The sequence below is a fragment of the Balearica regulorum genome, chromosome 15, assembly GCF_011004875.1.
Source record: "Balearica regulorum gibbericeps isolate bBalReg1 chromosome 15, bBalReg1.pri, whole genome shotgun sequence".
Taxonomy (NCBI): Eukaryota; Metazoa; Chordata; class Aves; order Gruiformes; family Gruidae; genus Balearica; species Balearica regulorum.
In genome coordinates, this window is record NC_046198.1 from 15,285,992 (window position 1) to 15,306,193 (window position 20,202).

The 20,202-nt window shown below is 43.0% G+C and overlaps 1 protein-coding gene across 1 annotated transcript; it reads right to left on the minus strand.

Annotated features, from left to right (window-relative positions):
* Positions 1-7,922: 7,922 nt before the first annotated feature.
* On the minus strand, positions 7,923-19,702 carry NPTX2 (neuronal pentraxin 2). Its single transcript, XM_010297963.2, has 5 exons — positions 19,106-19,702; positions 17,420-17,636; positions 13,644-13,888; positions 11,860-12,039; positions 7,923-9,561 (listed from the first exon to the last, which is right to left on the minus strand). Exons 1-5 carry the CDS (start codon positions 19,556-19,558, stop codon positions 9,334-9,336), a joined length of 1,323 nt encoding a protein of 440 aa, XP_010296265.2. The 5' UTR covers positions 19,559-19,702; the 3' UTR covers positions 7,923-9,333.
* Between the last annotated feature and the right edge of the window lie 500 nt (positions 19,703-20,202).

The following is a 20,202-nucleotide window of genomic DNA, read 5'->3' on the forward strand; positions in this document are numbered from 1 at the left end:
TCTCAATACCACTAAAAAAATAAAAATAGCTGAAGCGTCTCTGTTACCAACATAGCCCCAGAAGCGCAGAAAAACCATTTGCGAGTCTGACACGGGTTTCTACAGCAACCCATTTTCACCTCGGCATTTAATTCAGACTGCTCTAGAGCACTCCTGCCTGCATCTGGAAAAAATAAATGATTGTATTTCCAGTAATGAAAAGAGATTTGATACACACACCCTACACAAGACAGTAGGATGGAAACAAGCATATCTGAAGTCAGTTGATGCAGTCCAGTCTCCTGAAATACAAACTTGACTCTTAGGCAAAGTCCAGGGGGAAGATGGTTCTTTCCATATCCACAATGATCATAACAGACATTATTTGCAACTCCTACTGCTGAATTCAGAGACAACTTTCCCCTTACCACATGTATTGTGATGGTCACAGTTTCCTTCCACTTCCACAGTGGTTTATGCTGTTTCACTCTCCTCCCTGTCCTCCTTCAAGTGCAAGAAGTCTGCTACAATGAACTGGGAGAAAGAACTACATGAAGAGGACTGCCACTTCTTAGCTGAATGAATGCTGTTGAAGTTTGCATCCTTCAACTGAAAAACAAGTACATGAATGACCAGCCTTTGAATTCAAGCACTGAATGGAAAACCCAGGACCCAATCCAAGAGACGTTAGTAAGATTCTGCTATTACGTATTACAGTGAAGGTAGATTATTTTTAGACTCCACTCACAGCTGCAGGGAACTTGCACCCAAGGGCTGGGACAGGGGAGGAGACAACAAGGAGACAAAGAAACCCCCAACACAACCCACCCACCAAAGAGGTAGCCCCAAGATTTACTAAGCAAATGCCAAGCATCATCCAGTTTCCCAGAGAAACAATCAAGGAAAGAAGCCAAGTTAATATTTTAATTAAAACAATAAATCAACCACCTTCTCTTGTTTTCTGAAATGGCTTGATATAAATTCTCATTTACAATATTTTTGCCTTATCAGAAAAGGTACCTGCTCATTTGGCAGTGATATTTGTTATGCTAGCACATTCCCCCCTTTAACAGATATAACCCATCACTAAAGACTTGTCTTCTCACTGTGTCCTCAAAATTACTGAGTAGAAATTAAAAAAAAGAAAAAGACATAACAGACTCCAGTGATTCAGAGTAAGCCACTCCAGCTTGTGTTTTTAAAAATAGCTTTAAAGTCACACCAGATTTTTTTGTTTCATTTTTACCAGCATGCTCAGACTTGTCTTAGTATCTTGTTCTTCTCCCATTCAAGTCTATGGAAATTTTGCCTTCAGTGTAATCAGAAAAGGAAATTCAGTCATACTCATTTCTCCAGGGTAAAGTAACCAGAAAGGCATTGAAGGGCATAGCCTAGTGCGGGCATCATTACATATCTGTAAATTCACTTTACAACGATCCTTTTTCAAACTCTGCCCTTGGTACACTACAGAACAAATCTCACTAAATTTCTGGGACCTAAACACCACCACATGCTGCGCTGGTTTTGGCTGGGGTAGAGTTAGTTTTCTCCATAGTAGCTGGTATGGGGCTCTGGTTTGGATTCGTGCTGGAAACAGTGCTGATAACACAGGGGTGTGTTCCTAATCGCTGAGCAGTGCTTACACAGAGTTGAAGCCTTTGCTGCTCCTCACACCACCCCACCAGCGAGTAACTGGGGATACACAAGGAGTTGCGAGGGGACATGGCCAGGACAGCTGACCCCAATGGACCAAAGGGATATTCCATACCATATGACATCATGCTCAGCATAGAAAGCTGCAGGAAGAAGGAAGGGGAGGATGTTTGGAGTGACAGCATTCGTCTTCCCAAGTCACCGTTAATGTGTGCTGGAGCCCTGCTTTCCTGGGGATGGCTGAACACCTGCCTGCCCATGGGAAGTGGGGAATTAAATCCTTGGTTTGCTTTGCTTGCTTGTGCACATGGCTTTTGCTTTACCTGTGAAACTGTCTTTATCTCAACCCATGAGTTTTCTCACTTTTACCCTTCTGGTTCTCTCCCCCATCCCACTGGTGGGGGGTGAGCAAGCAGCTATGCAGGGGTTAGTTGCTGGCTGGGGTTAAACCACGACACGTGCCAATTCAGGTCCCAGGTTCGCTCAGGATCAGCAGATTAAAATCATGGCTACAGCCCTCAACAGGTCATTGTTGCAGCACCCTGAATCTTCACCACTCCAAAGATCCCAGCCTCAGTCTCCAGAAGTGAGCAGCTAACATCTGACCCCTGAACCACAAGATGGCAGCCTGAGGTCTAAGAATCACGTATCAGCCCCTTCCACTTCCCAAGGGTTGTAAAATTTGGCCCTTGAATGTTTGCACAGGTGCCATGCTGTGGTGGTGATCTGCAGTCAAACCCACTCACATCAACAGAGCTATGCTTGATTTGCACTGACGCAGCTGAGGAAGCCTGTACTCTTCAATAGGTCGCTCTGTTTTGTACATCCTACTTCCACTTGTGCGCACAAAGCCCTGCCGGCCTTCAGGCAATTCCCAGAACAAATAGGCTGGTTTCTATTTTCAGCAGGAGCCACTGTCATTGCTTGGATTCACGTCAAGGCAATATTTTTCTTATGTTTTTCCAAGTCCCAAGCGGAGGGAAAAAAAGACAGACATTATCCTCCATGTAACTTGTTCAAACTGATGTGCCAGGTCTTAAATTAACAAGCGAGAGCGGCATTCTGTCCCAAATACTTTGTTTAAAGCTCTTCCAAGCTGACCTGTGCAGTCAGTGGTACCTGAGTAACCATAGCAGCGTATTTGAACAATGCCAAATACTTCTGAACAGACACACAAAAATTCAAGAGGTGGAATGCACAAAGCATGGATCTCAGTAAAAAGCAGAACAGCCACTAGAAAAAGCACCAGAGCTGCTGATGAACAGGAGAGCGGAGTCAGATCTGCTGTTTACTGAGACCAAAATGAGAGTCATGATGGGTAAGCAAGTGTTCTAGTGCAGCCTCAGAATCAAGATGACAGTGCAGATATATACAAGTAAAACTGGTGACCAAACCAGTTCTGGAAGGCCCCTGAATTTTCTGGATATCTCTGGCCACCACAGTTACCCAACTAGCAAGTTCTGATCACCTCCTTACAGAAGCCCTGTAGGTGCTAGTTTTCCACTTGACAAGAGCCCCCAACAGGCCAGAAGTCTGAAGCACATATTGACAGTTGTTTTCCCATTACATTAAATTACACTTGATGGAGAGAGGTATTTACCTACTGCAATTATCCCTGGAGCTGGAAGTAGCTCCAAGACCTGAGAAGACTTGAAAAAGCTAATTAATGCACTGCCATAAATAATTTGATCTCTTAGGAGGATATGTACTCTCTACACAGTAAGTTACTGCTTTCTTTAATGGAAAAAATGATGATTTGCCAATGCATATCTGTATTTTATTATAGGTGTTTATCAACCAAGTTATAATTTACCATAAAGAAAGTAGAAAAGGAAAAAAAAAGAAACCGTAGCCTAAAACACAGCACATTCCTGCAAGCTACACCATCCCTGGAAAGCAAATTTAGGTCTGTCCTGTTTTGTCAGACACAAATATCTCCCACAGGGAAATCTCACATGAAATTAAGAGTCAGTGCAGATCATTTCTCCCAGACCTTTTTGCAGTTGCAGAGGTAGAAGGTGGCTGCACAGGACAACCTCTTCCCAGGTCCACACCAGAGAGGAAGCAACTGCCTGCTCTGTGCCCTCTGAAATGGGAGGAAAACCAATTGCTTCCTCTTGCAGAAGGAACAGCTGCATCTGGGACCACAGCATGGCAGGCTTCCCACTGAAAATCAGCAGCAAACACCAAGTATGGTTAAAAAAAAAAAAGGAAGGTATAAATCACCAGTTTAGCTAGTGTTGTTACCCAGGAGGTTTTAGCATACTCTTTTTAAACACTATGCAGTTGCCTTTAAATAGGATTGCTTTTGTCCGGTGAGGTCAGGAGAGCAATCTTTTGTTGTGGAGATAAGCCTAGGTGACCAACTCAGTTGCAGTAGCATAAGGATTTTAAATTACTCATAAGCTGGTTTAGGTGTTTTGAAAGATACAAAGTAAAAGAGCATCTAGTACCTTAAAAACCACCTAAACCCTCCTACGAAATAGTCATTCAGTTAACTTTCTGAATCCTTCTTCTTAATAAGCACAGCAGAACCGCTGGTGGGAACACCTTAGTGATCTAAAAAACAGGGCAAAACTCTTGCAAACGTCTTTTAGTACAGAAGAAAGGCATACGCTGTGCCACAGACACTTGAGACCGCCCTTTGCGAGGTAAGCTCTGCTCCCTGTGATCCTGTACAGGCTAACCGGTATCGAGGGAACAAGTGGGTACTGCAAAGACGACTGCTCGGCATCCCTCACGTGGCACGAGCACCTGGGAGCAGCACCGCTAGGAGCTAAACTGCTTAGAGCCGCCTCAGGTGAAACGCCAAAGCATCTTAAATAAATAAAACAATTTCTTTCAGTGGCATCAAGCCATCAGGGAGCTTCTGTATTTGAAGCTTTGCCAAAACATCGGCCCAGCCCTCCTGTGGAGAAAGAAATGGACCTTTGAACTCCTTGTGCAAATTTATACTTTTCTAAGTGCAGTCTTTTAGAAACAGCTATAGCCAGGGGTGCAATTAATTCTTTCCAGAAGATTTTTAGCTCTGTAAAACTCATGTATTATTTAAGCCTTACAGCTAAATCATGAATGTTATGAAGGTCCGGCTTTTTCTTTGTACACCAAAAAAAAGTTTTGGTGAAAGGTCTCTGGAAAAATCCCGCAAAACTTTCAAAAACCCCTAAATTCCTGACTACCAATAGAGAGGGTAGAGGTCCTTTCATTTCTGCACGGAGTTTGATTGTACCTGACTCTCTCCATCAGCAGGTCTCTATTTCAGTGGGGTCCTTGCTGTGCCTAGTCTCAAGTTCCTACAGCAGCATCAAGGGAACATCATCTGTAGTAAAAGCATCAGCCAGGCCACTTTCTCCTGTATCTGTACTCCAAGCAAGATTCGGGTCCCCCCAGGGATGATGCCGTGGAACACCACTGATCTGCCCTCCCAACCTGGATAAATGAAATCAGCTGGATGAAGAATCCTTATATAGAGAGACAGGTACCATTAGGAAAAAAGAAGTAAGTCTAATCTGTAGTTATATAAACATTTTTTTAGAACAAGTTATCCTGATTGAGAAAGTACCAGCTTTAAACACCTAATACCATGCATCAGCTTCGCTGCCGGCCTGCCTTTCGCCTTTAGGAAAGGCCTGAGGGAAACCAGCTCTCTGGAGCAACACAGAATCAGCTTCTCCCTGGCAGTCTCACATATTTGAATGCTGAGAAGCATGTGTAAAAATGAGGGTAGAGTTTTAGTGGCAAGAATTTCTATGTTTTTTCTTGCATTTCTGAGACCTAAACTAACTGTTTAGCAAGCAAGTGCCACCCAGCAGAAAGACACCTGCACGTGGGAGCCGTGTCCTATTCCCAGCAGGATCCCAAAGGCACAGAGTTGGTCCTCCTCCCCTCAGTAACATTCAGCTCTGGTTAGATAGCAAGTGTGTAGCTAAAGCCTTCAAGCAAATACTAAACGTATGATAAGACCTACATTTTCTAATGACCAGCCAGTTGGTCAAAAACACTTAGCTGTCTCTGAAGAAATATAACATGGATTTAAACATACCAAATGCTAGCTCCTTTGTCGCTCAACACCCACCAAATACATCGAGTATATACAAAGAGAACAGTGCAATACAGAAATGGACTGAACAGTATTCACGCCCAAGAAGTCACCTGCAGACCTAGCCAGTTCACAGCGCCCAAGAGCTTGACTTGTTAGGATCACTAATAGCACTTTTTAGGAGCCCTAGCTCTGTCTGCTTTTAAACAGAAACAGATTTTCTAGAAATCTGCATTACTGCATGTTCCAAGTGCTGTAGCTGTCAGTCAGCTTTCCATAAGTTATTACTTCTGTGTATTCGGAGCGGTTTGGGAACTGAAGGTTGTCTTGTCACTTCCACGCTCCATAAACAGTATAGATGCCGGAATATGGTAATATTTACTCCTGTTTTGCCATCTGCTTATATATGCACATAAAACATGTGACTCCCAGAATGTGGAGCAGCAGAATAACAGCCGTAGCTTTTCATCGCAAGATAAAGGTACAAAAATCAATACACATCTTTTCTTTTTAATGAAAAAGGTACTATTCCACAAAAGAAAGGAGATATATATAGTAAAAAAAAAAAAAAACAACAAACAACCAAAAAGCCCCCTCTTTTCAACAGAACATACACTCCTTAGCTTTGGCTTTTACTAAAGAGTCAGCATCTAAAAAAAAAAAAACCCAAATCCCTACCAACTTGGTTATGTAATCAGTAAAAAAAAACAAACTGAAAAACAGAGGACTAAGTTGTTTATCTTCAGAAGAAAAGATCCACCCCGGCTCTAGGTCAAATTGCAACAGGATGAATGTCCCCAAACACCCTCTCACCTGAGCACCTTGACATACCTTAGAAAAAAGCCAACTTTTAGCATTGATTTCCATACTGAAGAGTTCTGTTACTCTCCTCCTTCACACAGCCCGAGCAGAACCCACAGAAGAAAGCAGCCAGCCACTTCCTGGCACCAGCCTAAACCAGCCCCCAGACCAAGTGTTCCCACGGTGCACAAAACAAAGCGATTACAGCCCCCACCCACAAACACCTCCCCATGCAGGTGGGGCTTCTTACTCAGGTGCTTCTTGTTAAAGTCAGTGCTAAAGACAGACCTAAGATTGGGATTAATTAAACTCTGCAAGATCAACACGGCCAGTTGAAGTGTAAAGACCTTCTGCTTCCCTCAACCAACACATGAATCCAAACAGTGACCTAGTGTTTAAAACAACAGGCCACATCCACAGGCAGGCTCCTAGCCATACAAGAAAACATCCAAGGCAATTTCACCATTGCACCTTTCAGGAAGAGAGTGAAAGATGCAAAAAGCCATTTCCTGAAAGGGCAGACCTCAGCACAGATAACTCCAGACTTCATTTCCTTCATTTTATTTTGAAAAAAAGCTGATAAAGGTAGATTGACTGGAGGGCTGATGCCTCTCTGCTAGTCTCCAGCCCATATGAGATAAGAATTTTGCACTCTCCCTGAGCTTAGGACAAAGATTCTTTGGATATTGAGGGGGTTTTGGTTGTTTTGTTTGCTTTCCTTCGTGCAGGGAAAGCACTGTTGTGGGTCAGGAGTTCTGGTTTAAGGCTGATCAGCAGGAGAACATTTGAAATGGTGCTGTGTAACATTTCATAGAAGCCTCAAACTCTCCATGGCAAGAAAAGGATGTCAGAGCTAGATAAACATTTCTGCCCCAGGTGGTTGTTGTCTTACAGAGCATGCCATCACATTAGCTTACCAAGCAGTGCAGCTGGTTTACTGCCAGACCCCACAGACACTGCACTTCACAACTGGCACCAGCATAGTGCCTCTGCTACCACATTTCAACTAGTCATCTCATTGTTAAGCAGTTCTTTTCACTCTGACTTGGGAAACAAGTTGCCTAGAACCAGTACTTTCACCCAGAAGGGTCATACTTTTTTCCTCATGACTGTAAAAATAAAATGTGAACATTTGCTCTGTGTCCTATCACACTCCAGGGGAAGTGCTGTATCTCAGGCCATGCCCTAGTGCCCATCAGATGGCTGCGTTAGGAGGCAGGTCTTGGCTTGAGCTTCAGCCACCCCACCACATCCGTCCTCTCCCCAGTTAAGGTTACATGCACACCTAAGCCCCTTTTAGTCAAAGGCTGATTTAAGACACTTAGGGAATAAAACGATAACTTCTTACAGGACTGTACTTCTACCAGTCTAGAGAGACAGTAACTGAACTCAGAGCAGCTGTTAAGGAGAACATTCAGTATCTTGTGTGACTATAAAGGAATTAAAAGACTCATTTTACAGTGCATTTTAATTAAAAGTTCATTATAAGAATTTTCTTTTAAGAACAGCATACTACATATTAATGGAAATATGCAACTTTATCTTACAAATGGGACTGTCACCATATTATTCTTACAATTCAAACATATGAAAAATAAAATATGATATTTAGCTTTATAAATTCCCCCTCCCACCTTTAAATCCTTTTTCTATTAAATAACAAAAGTATTAACTCTTTCCTGATACAGTGCATTTGCTATCTGCGAGCCACAAACCAAATAGTCACATCAATGCCAAGGAAACAGCAACACTGTTTGCAAAATACTGAGAGAAAATGATAAAAAATATAGTAGTCAGCCCAGTGCTTACAGAAGAGACAGTCAACAAGAACTGAAAAACCAGCACATTTTCATATTACATAGGACCATTATAGTAACATAGAAAACAGTGCAGAAGACTTATGTTGGAAAATATGTAGCGATTCTCAGCAAGCAGAAACTGAACTTTGGCACTTGCTCATAAAAAGGCCTTTCAAAGCAAAACGGAAATTCACTTAATCACAGCTTGTATATTTAAAAAAAATAAAGACATTGACTAAAGCAAGAGAAACAATAGAGAAAAGTTTTAAGCCAGGTCACTATGAATTCAGTACATTCAGCCTACAGAAGATACAAATACAATCTTTCACCCATCCATCTACACTGGGATCCTGGCTAGCGAAAGACAGGCTTTGGGACAGAACCTTACCTGAAGCATCTCTATTTCAACGGCACTAAGCCGATTACACAGCCCATTCTTCAAATTGAACTAGAATAGCCTGTCTCAAATACATTGCCTCCTTATCATAAAATAAGGATTTCTAATCTGCAAATTAAAAAGCAAGACCCTTGCACTCAGACAGTGGCTGTTCTGCTCTACCCATAGTTGCACCATAACCACTGCAGTGTAAGGATTAAGTGATTTCTTTAAAAAGGGCTAAAAAAGAATGGCTTCAATTCAAAGGGGAGGCGATAGACTGGGAGGAAGGATTTGCACTTAGCCTGTTAATCTTAGTGCTTTGTCAGCACTGCACGTTATCAAAAGGAATACTATAGATAACATGTGCAGGGCTGTTCTCCTTCCCTACCAGAAGAACTGATGTACTAAACTTGGGCCTAACGAAAAGGCTGCTGCAGGCCAAAGCATGTTTTTGGATCAGGCCATAAGAAAGCAAGGGCTGCTCTAGCCAAGAAGTGCTCCTGCCATTGTCAGGCTCAGTGCCCCAAACTAGCAGCTATCTTTGCACTGAGGCAGTTTACTCAATTTTTTTTACCCTTCTGAGGAGTTAAGATTGGGGAAGGGCAGAGAGAAAAGTAAGTGCTTTAGATTGCACAGAAGATTGTCCTACTAAAAGGGGGCACTTGAATGGGAAACGGTTGCAGCTATAAATCTAGCAGACGCTCTTCACATGTCTCCACAGGCCATTTAGTAGCACCTCCAAACACATCAACGTTGTTATCAACCCAGGGTATGATGTTGCCAGGCATGTTGGTAGAGCAGTTAGCAATATTCATGATGTCTTCAGCTTTTAAGACCCTGTCCCATATATTGAACTGGCTCATCTCCCCAACGAAGGCTTGAGTAGCATCAAATCTTCCTCCTACTGTGTCCTTTAGGCACACAAGAGTTAGGATTAGATAAGAGTATTATTTCAGCATTTTCTTCTTCAAACTTGAAGACCCTCCCCCCAGGCATGCTGCTAGAAGGATGTGCAGAGCTAGGTCAGACAAACAACTTCAAGTTTCTAGAAGGGCTACTTTAAACAAGATGTTCTATGGAACATTTAAAAGCTCCGATGTGAAACATGTCAAAACAATTCAAAGCAAACAGTAGGGACTGTATACCATCACACAAAGGCTATACATAACTAATGCTGCCCCCAAGCAGTAGAACAGGGAGGCAGCTTTAAATATTGAGGCTAATTTAGGAGCTATTTTGCAAGCTTGGCACAGGAAAACTTCAACAAGGACTGCATAGATGTGTAAGATTACTCCAAAAGCTTTGTGGCTATAGATTAAACTGTAACTGCAGCCCTTGACCAATTGCCTGCAGGGCCTATAAGATGCGATCTTTGGATCTAAATACACAAGCTTCTACCAGTTGTACCAAATGACTAAGTCAAACTGCTACTGCATAAGCCTAAGTGTTTGCTCCAGCCACTACTCAAGGACAGAAATCACACATTTTGTGCAATCACACTAACATGAAACCAATAGCATAGGATAGAACCAAGCATAGTACAGGCAAAAGGCATGAGAGGTACAGAAAAGATACCAGCCACTTAGTAGTGAGCTGGAGCATCTGCAATGCAGAGTACATTAGGATTCTGAATTCACCATTCTGTCACTTACATCATGGATAAGTATTTACTAAAATCAGTATCAGGACAAAACTAATTTTTCATTGCCTTGCCCCATTGTGAACCTGGGAATCCTGGAGAAAGGCTATTTCCTGCTACTCATTGTATGAATATTTTTTAGTGTATGTATAATCATACTAAGAACAGGTAGAGAAAAAGTGTGAAGACAAGAGCCACGGAATTCATAGGTAATAGCTTAATGAGGTGTTATCTAGAAGAGTGAGATTCAAAATCCTTTGGGTTGGGTTTTTTTGTTTGTTTTTCCCCCAATATTCAAAAAGGGCTTAACCTCATGAATGCTTTCTGTTGGCAGTATCAATATTCAAACTTCACTAGCATTTGCATTAGGAGAGTTATCTACCTACATCTTTAATGATAAACCAAATGTCTGATTTGGAGCTCATCTCTGACTTCAAACTCATCTTTAGAGATCAAATTCTGAATGAGCTACAGACTCCACAGTTCTAGAAATGTGTTACATACCTGAAAAGCTGCAGAGTTCAGTCTGGAGGGAGTTCTCCGTAGCAGGCCAAACTATAAAAGATCCTGATATACCCACAAGCACTCCAGTGCCCATAGTCACCCCACACACACACTTTACTTGGTCTATTCCAGGGCTCAAGGACTAACATTCTTACTATTCATGGGATAAAGAGGAAAGGGAGGGAAAGAAGAAGTAAACTGCTAAGGGGAACAGTCAATTTGTCTTTAATTGCTTTGATTTGTTTTAATTTTTTAATTGTACTTGGTCTGCTTTCAGCAAGTTCCTTTTTGACTGCTCATACAACAGCACTGGCCAATTCTGTCCTTTTCTGTAACTTCCGTGGCCACATTGCTAGTTACCAGCAATCTAGCTCAAAGGATTTAATTTAAGGCATTACTCAGATCACTGACAAAGTTGCACACTAGCATTAAGAGTGGCAATAGGAATAAGTGCAACATGAATATCTGAATATTTAAGGAATGTGCAGCAATATACACTTGCAGCCCAGAAAGCCAACCATATCCTGAGCTGCATCCAAAGAAGCATGGCCAGCACGTCAAGGGAGGGGATTCTCCCCTCTACTCTGTTCTTGTGAGACCCCACCTGGAACATGTAGTGACAGGACAAGGGGGAATGGCCTGAAGCTGAAGGAGGGTAGGTTTAGGTTAACTATTAGGAAGAAATTCTTCTCTATGGGGGTGGTGAGTTACTGGGACAGGTTGCCCAGAGAGGCTGTGGCTGCCCCATCCCTGGCAGTGTCCAAGGCCAGGTTGGACGGGGCTTTGGGCAACCTGGTCTGGTGGAGGGTGTCCCTGCTCATGGCAGGGGGTGGAACTAAATGGGCTTTGACATCCCTTCCAACCCAAACCAGTCTGGGATTCTATAAAACAAAATATACCCATGTGTGATTGCATTAAGAATTTGTTGCTTTGTTTTAATCTTTCTGATACCATGTATACAACAGGACTAAGTGTTTAACAAGACATTTTCTCACAGCTGCTGTCTGTTTAGGGAGTTTTGATTTTTATTTTTTTGAAACCCTGGAACACAGTGTCATTCACTCACCTGTTCCTGACCCAGGATCAAGACACCTCCAGGTTTAATTGGGTGCCAAGGAGCAAGATTCTCCCCAGTGCCAAGCTTCTCTCCATCCTGAAAAGCCTCCCACATTCCATCTCTGGTTGTCCATGTTATACAGATATGATGCCATTTTCCATCACTAATGAAGAGAGGGAGCTGAGCAACCTACAAAAAACAAAGAATAACGTATGTTGCAAACCAAGTCTACCGGTTCAAACACAACATTTAAAAAGTGACAGTATTTACTCTGTCCTCAGAGGAAAAAACTTCAGAGGCAGAAGTTAGTCCACATCTTTCTACTTGGTCCCAGATCTCCTGTATTCAGCAATAGAACCTTTTTATGAATGCTTTAAAGAATGCTTTTTATTCTAGATGTGAGCCTTTGTTTCATGTAGAATCTGGTGACACCAGTCCCAGTGTCTAAGCTGATTCTACATATTAGTCTGTGGCATTTGTTGCTTAAATCTCAGTGCTTAGTCCTAACTTTCCATCCAGTGCTCATGCTCAGTTTCTCTTAACATCTGGGATTTGCCTGCACCATTTGCAGTAACAACTCTGGCAAGTGGACCTCCTGCTTCCAGCAAAATTTGTGGGAACTGTTACATAGGGCTCCAAATAAGGAGGAGTTATGCTCCTTTAGGAATCTGATCCAAAAACTTACGCAAGTCAACATAAAGACACCAATGCAGTGGGCTATGGAGTAACTGTGATGTGGGAGAAAGAAAAGCCTCAGTTAGTAGTACTGACATAATAGTGAAGAGGAAAAAAATATTCCTAAGGACTTGCTAACTCAAGTTTCCTTCTCTTCCACAAAGCATTCAAAAATAGTCAGCTTTTCACTTTTATAGATTTGGGAGGATGATAGGACTGTGAAAAGTCCTTAACTAGCCCCATGATTGAACCACCTGAGTTGTGTTGTAGATGTGTAAACAGCTGATCCCTCAGAGAGCAGAGAGTTACCAGGAAACCTGAGGCCAAAGAAAATAAGGGATGGTGCCTGAAGGCAAGTTATTCTACAAAGTAGCCTAGCCAAGTAAAGAATTTAGTTTTGCTGTCACTGATTCAAATCAAGTCACTTAGCTACCATCAGCTATTTAGATGTCATAACTAGCCGAAGCTGAAGGTGGAGAAAAAGGAAGGATTTATAATCTGGTTTAATACCAAGTTTCAATACCAGGTCGTCTTTTCCTCAAGCATCATTCTGTAGCTTGTCAGAAATCAGTGGTATGAAGTAGTTGAGATAATTGTTGCTTTTTGTATCTAAAGTCCGAAAAAATTATATTTAAACTGATGTTCAGTCACTAAACATAACAAAACCGGCCACAATTACATGCCTTTTGCTTTGTCTTCTGCCAAATTCTTTTTAACATATCTGAACTTCTAGGATTAGAAAGACAGAAATACTGCAACTGGTTTGTATCTCACAGGTTTTGCAATAATGTGGCTTCAAATATTGCTTCTGTTTCATAAAACAAAAAAACAAGAAGCCAAGATCTGCTTGTAAATTCAAAGGACGTGCATAACGATGTGCACATCTAGATGTCATGCTGCTTTGTCTCAACACACAAATCTATGTACCATTTGACTTTCTTTCAAGTACTTTTATGAACTTGCAACAAGCAGATGGACAACAACATGCCAGTACACACTACCACCTCAAAGGCCCAGAGCTGGCTTCTCCGAGAGAATGAAAGAGTTACTAGAGAGGTACCAAGGGTTCAGGCCTTATTCTGATCACGTAGACATAAGAAAAGGTAGTCGATTCTCACCTTATCATTAATGAGCAGTTCAATTGGATTATTCCCCCATTCTATGAGGACAATTTCATTAGCCTGCCCAGGAACAGCATAGGAGAATGGAGTGCCAATTCCAGGAGAAGCAGTTGATCTCAACCACAAGCATACAGTAAAAGCATATAGCTCTGGAAGAGTCTTCTTGATCTTCCCATATAAGTAGTTTGTGCGAAGAGGAAGGGAGACTTTGAATTCATCAGGTGACTTAAATGCACTGTTACCTAGAATTACATTGAGGAAGAAAAATCTTTAACATTAACCAAAATAGTGTATTTGTAATTCAGGTTAAGAAACAATATAATTGATACTGAGAATCTTTGGGATTTTAATCACTGCAGAGAGGTATGCAAAAACTATGTTGAAGCAGCATTAGTGAATGATGATTCTGCAGCACAGAAAAATACCAGTAGATTTTATACACATCATGCTAATTACTTAGCTTATTTTCCTGCTCATTTAGAGCAAAATAATAGATGGCAGACAACTAATGAGAGGCTGTTAAATATTTTCTTTCTTCATTGCTTAGTTCATGGCTGGAGGCCTGCCCATTTCAAACAATTCAAACTGTTTTAAAAGATATTTACTGTTACTAAACATGGCTTCTCTGGTATGCTCATTATTAAAGCATCACAGCACTTCAAAAAAAACCAGTATTTCTTTTCCTACTACTGCTACACAGGGAGCTAGCAGCAGCATCCCCATTTTACAGCTAGCAGGCTGAGAAACAGGTTGATGCTCTCATTTTGGGTGGTCAATCTGAAATAAGAAAGAGCTGACATATTCCAGAAAGCAGAGTTAAATTCAGTAGAATTGATTTCTGTCTCAGACAAATCAGGAGATCTGAACAAAAATATAAAGCTGAAGTTCAAAGTGACCTGAAGAAAAATGCAATATAAAGTTATGAACTACAAAAACATTAGACATTCGTTTTAATATTAAAGCAGAAATTATTACTTAGCTTTTTCTAAATGATACAGTAAGACCCAGTGAGATATTCCACAGAAATGTTTATGAAATTGAGAACTCCTAAGACCAAAACTTCAGAAAGTTGCAATACTCTGATACCTGTGTAATACCATTTGCATATACTTCTGATGTAGTTGCTTGCAAGTAATTTTCTAGAATTAAATATCAGGAAGAGAGAAACCCCACATTGTGCCACAAAATAAAACCTCACAGTTCTGTAGTACAGCGTTACCCTCAACCTTTTAGCAACGTGTTCTTCTGACTCTCACTCATTTCCTTTACTCACATTCCTGAAACAAATTCAATCCCCTTGCCAAACTTCACACTCCAATCCAAATGAAGAGCTGTTGTCACAAAAGGTTGCCACAATTCTCATATGTAATTTTAAAAATATGTTGGCATTCTCTTAGTTCCCATTCTCAGAAGCAACTGAAGTGTTTTGACGGCATTTTTCACAGAACGAGGGGGTGGAAGAAGAAAAAGCTTGTCTGATGCTGACATCTGTCTTGAGGAATTTACAGAATTTTACAAAAAACCAAAACAGTCTAGATTTTAAGCAAAAAATCCCCAGGTTCTTAGGGCTAATGTTGTTTGAACAACCTCTACAAGGCTAGTACAATCTCACATATTAAAAAACCAAACAAACCCCAAACAAAAACATACTCCATTAAGAGCATTAGTCACTCTGAAAAAGTTTAAGGATGCAATAATGGATTGGAAAAGAACAAACAATATTAATATTTTTTGTATTTTTTGGTTTGTTCTCATGACTTGAGAACATCCAGAACTCAAGTGATAACAAGATCCTCTTGTTCTGGGCAGTGGGCACACGCACAGGATAAGACAATCCTTTTCCTAAAGAAACTGAATTATTTTTGAACAAGATGAGCAAAAAATATTGTTATTCCCCTTTAGAGATGGAGAAAATAGATTTAGACATAGCCAGTGACCTGTTCGTGCCTCCAGCAAAACTAGGTATCACATTTAAGTCCAGGCACTATTAGTTGCAGGATCATTTCTCCACCCAGTCCTGCTTTTTAATGCATCATCTACTGCTGTCAATGGAGACAACCAGTGAAGGAATTACCAGAAGACTTTGGGAATCACAAACTTCAAACTCTTGTGCCCCACCGGCAAATAAAAACAGCTGTCACAACTACAGATAAAAAAATCCAAAGGTCATAGCGTCACCTTATAAGGTTAGGTTTTCCTCCATTTATTTAGTCTCAGGACAACAAGGAGCTTATGACACTAGTTAGTTGTCAGGAAGAGATGCTAAACAATATGGCATTTAAAATAAAAGCACAATAGAAATACTATTTTCAAAAGAGGTCAGATCACTTCAAATATTGTCTGCATTTAGTCTAAAAAAATCATTAAGTGCTTAGATCATTATTACCCTCACTTTGATTTGACAGAGGAACCAAAGGCACATATCAGCTAAACTGCACTGCAATAGAAAATGTACTTACACAACTAAAAGAAAGTCTGTGTCTTGGTACCTGGCCCAAATTCTTCACTCTGTTGGAGACTTAAGACAGCCCTCTCCCCACACAAAAAATAAAGGTGGGAACAGGCTATTTTTGACCTAAATTACACATGCTTGTTCTCCCACCACTCCCTTTCTCTTTCTGATGACTTGCTGCTATGAGTCACATCTTTCAGAGACAAGGACTGGCAATACTTGCCACATAAGATGTTAACAGGCATTAGTTGAACATTAGTTGCAGTTTAGGCTTTATCTTGGCTCTCAGGAAATACTAAGTGACAGAGCCAGTAGAAGATCTCTTCTTCATCCTTCCCTTTCCCCCTCCTTCATGCTTTTTAAATGAAAAAAAATAGATACAATATTACACAAATGGACCCATTAGGCTGCATTTTAAAATTCATGAGATGTGTATGTTTCCACCAGTTTGAAAGCATGGCCATTAAGCTGCTTTTAAGTAGAAAACCTATTCACCTTGGAAAAATTACATAAAGAGTGGGCATTTACTAGAGGTCTGGTACTCCAGTCCTACACAGTCTACTCTGTAGGTGTATATAGTCAATATAGAAAGATAGTTCTGGTCTTCAGCTCATTTCCACGGGCATTTGCAATTCAAATAAACAGACTCTACTCAACCATCAAGATCTCAGTAATAATTAATCTAAGTATCTGAATAAGTGACTAGGATTAAGACAGTGTCCCCCAGTGGCACCATGTGTAATCTGCTGTAAACTCTGGAGGCTATACACTTGGGATAGGACACAATGCAAGTACCTGCAGTTACCCAAAGTCATAACCAGCAGCTAAAGGGAAGACCACCAGCAATACTTACAAAGCAGCAGGAAATGGTTCTGGTATAAAATGCCATTCGTTACATCATTAGTCATGCTAATTAAATTTAGCCCATATGATTTTCAGTCCAAATAAAGACAGGCAGCTCTACTTACATATGTACTTGACATTATCTAGTATTTACCTGACACCAGTGTCATACTTCTTCCTATTTCCACTTGCCTCCTTAAATATCTTCCCATCCCACAAACACAAAGAGTTTCATCCTAACCACCCACATATGCCAAATTAAGAGACAGGAAGCCAAAGCCATGCAGAGGCCTGTCAAGCAGGAAGCCTGTGACAAAAGGAAAAAGGGAATCCAAGTCACCTTGCACTGTCACCTACTATTTAGTCCAGCACCTTAACTGTCTCTCCCTCAAGGTCCACATTTAGACTACTGCACTAGAAAGAAGGAATAAACAAAATTCATCATCATGGGGAAGCATGTAGATTCTGTGCAGATTACCTTTTTCTAATTCAGAGACTCTTTCTAGCAATGCATTCAAGGCTGTCTCCGTCTTTTGCCGATGGGCTGACGTCTCGTTATGAAGCAAAGACTTTTCATCCTCAAGCTCGGCCACTTTGCTCAGCAGCTGGCGTTCCAGGTCTCCAAGCCTCCGTTGAAGCATCTCTCTAAGGTCGTTAGGTAGTGCTGCATACGACACGTTGGCTCGGAGTTGGTGCTTTAGGAGAAGTAAGAAGGAAAAAAGTCATTTCTAAAACAGAAACTGCAAAATGCGGATATACTCCTGATTCAAAGGGAAGAAAGCAAGATCACTGATTTCTCCAGCAAGTACAAGAGAGGCATTGCTTTTTAGCACTTGTCGTGTTCAGTGCTTTTATCAGCATTTCAGCAAAACAGGTCCTGAAACAAAAAGGCACTTTTGTTAGAGGCTTCCAGCATTTCATATGAAGGAGTCTTCATACATTTAAGTTCAATAAAATCAACGTAGAAAGCCAGGTTTGATGCACTTCCATTAGTATGGGTACATGTGGCATTATTAGTCAATTTTTGCTTTACTTACTGCAAGTGACATTGCCAACTTAAGTGAACACAAAAACTATTATTTCTTTTTAAATAAAAATTTAAACTGCTTCAAAAGCAGATTTACCAAATGAAAAAGTTTCCTTAGTTTTGATTTGCAGAGTAAAGAAGTCAGATGCTCTTTAGACCAACTAAATATGAGCCAGTAAAAGTATTTTTATTTAAACTGCAATCCCCCCCCCATACTCTCTCAATTAAGACTAGTATCTTTAAGGATACCAGGAAACCAACAGATCCACCTACCATATTATTCTCGTGGAGTTTCCCTTCTACAACCTTAAAAAAAAGCCTCAAAGACAGCAACAGTAGTAAAAGGATGTTACACTACCAAATCTTTCAAAACTGTACTTGAAAAGCAGTCCAGAGTGTTTAGACCTCACAGAATAACCTTTAAGAAGTTACTTGCCATCCTCACATCACCACTGACTGTTTGGAGGGCAGCAGGAGGACACACGTGTAGCTCACAGGGTGTGGAACATCCAGCACAATTCCTATGGGAATACTCTATAAAATATGTCTATGACTGACTGCCAGTCAACCATGGGCACTGTCCAAAGTGCTCGTGGAAATCACTGACCAGTGGGCTTGGACCAAATCCCCTTTCTATTCACAGGTACACAGAATGAGGTTGTTTTTATTCTATGTCAGCTCCAAATACATCATCTTATCTTCACGGTCTGCCCAACACAATCTCCTCATCCCTACTGGTCTGTTCAGCTCTATATGCCAGGGTCTTACTGCCCGAGACATCAGCTTTATACCTCAAACCCCACAAAGCCACATTCTCAGAAAGACAGATTTAGACACATTAATACAAAAACTAAGCTGGTGACAAGCAGGAAAACCATAATCTTCTCCCACATAGTGGGAGAGCACTTTCACAGAGGAGCCCTTCAGGTTTTTTACCTAGCAGATAAATAATCAAGAAAACAAGACAAGCCAACCAAGCAACACACTCCCAGGGCTTGGCCAGTTTGGATTTATCTCCAAGATTAAGCACACTTGTTGTGTCCACCCAGCGGTCCAAAGCCACTGATACACGTTAAGTAATTCCAAGTTTCTACGGGGGGGGCAGGGAGGCTGGCCCACCCCTCGCCCTGGCCCTACCTCCAGGCTCTCCAGCCGGTCCTTCAGGGTCTGCATGGTGCGGCTCAGCTGGTCGATGACCTGCGCCGGGTCCCGCGGCAGATCGCCCATGGTGTCCTTGCCCTTGCCCAGCTCCTTCTTCCACGTCCCCGTAGCGGACTTGCCGTCGGCGCTCTCGCAGCGGCTCAGCTTGCCGGTGAGCTCCCGGATGGCCTCCCGCTGGTTCCCGATGGTCTCCTTCTGCTGCAGGACGGTCTCCCGCAGCTGCAGCACCGTGGCTTTCAGCTCCTCCTCGGGGGGCAGCGCGCCGCCTTGCATGGGCACCGGGGGCAGCGGGCAGCCCGCGCCGGCGGCGTCCAGCGGCAGCGAAGTGCACACGAAGCGGCTCCCCGGAGGGCTCTCCTGGTCCCCCGCCGCCGCCCCCGGGCCGCCCGCGGCTACGGCGAGCAGGAGCCCGGCGACCACGGGCAACATCCCGGCCGGTGAGCGGGGCGACGGCTCGGAGGGGGACGCCGGGGCGAGGGCCGAGCCAGCCGCCGCGCTGACAGGAGACCGGTGGTGGTGCCGCCGTCCCGTCACACTCCTCACACCGCTCCCGCGTTCGCCGCCGGCCCGCGGCTTTTATAGGCAGGGCGGGCGCGTGGCGGGGGGGGGCGGCCGACTCGCGCCGCGCACGCTGGTTGGCTGACGCCGGCGCTGACGCCGCGCGGTCCCGGGGGCCGAGGCCGTGCGGGGGGGGCGGGGGCGGCAGCCGGACGGGAGCGGTGGGCAGCGCGTGCGGCGGCGAGGGGAGGGGAGGGCGGGGAGGCGGCCGGGGGGCGCCGCGCTCAGCCCCGGGGCGGTGAGGGCCCGTCCGCTCCGCCCGGTGTCCGGCCCAGCCTGCTGCTCAAAGCGGGGTCGGCCGGAGTCGGACCGGGTGGCTCAGGGCTTCGTCCGGTCAGTTCCTGCGAACTGCACAGCCTCCCTGCGCAGCCTGTGCCTCCGGTCCGGCGGGTCCGCGGGGAAGAAGCGTCTCCCACTGTCCAGTCTGAACCTCTCGTCCTTCAGCTTACACCCGATGGCCCTTGTCCTCCCGCCACACGCCGCGGTGAAGAGCCTGGCTCCATCTCCGTGACCAT

Bases quoted from the DNA above. Each gene is read 5' to 3' on its own strand.
- NPTX2 (XM_010297963.2), bottom strand. From the start codon at position 19,558: ATGTTGCCCGTGGTCGCCGGGCTCCTGCTCGCCGTAGCCGCGGGCGGC. The intron at 17,637-19,105 runs GTAGGGCCAGGG...CTTCTCCTAAAG, and splicing joins ACCGGCTGGAGAGCCTGGAG to CACCAACTCCGAGCCAACGT. The intron at 9,562-11,859 runs GTGAGTGAATGA...GTGTGCCTAAAG, and splicing joins TGATCCTGGGTCAGGAACAG to GACACAGTAGGAGGAAGATT.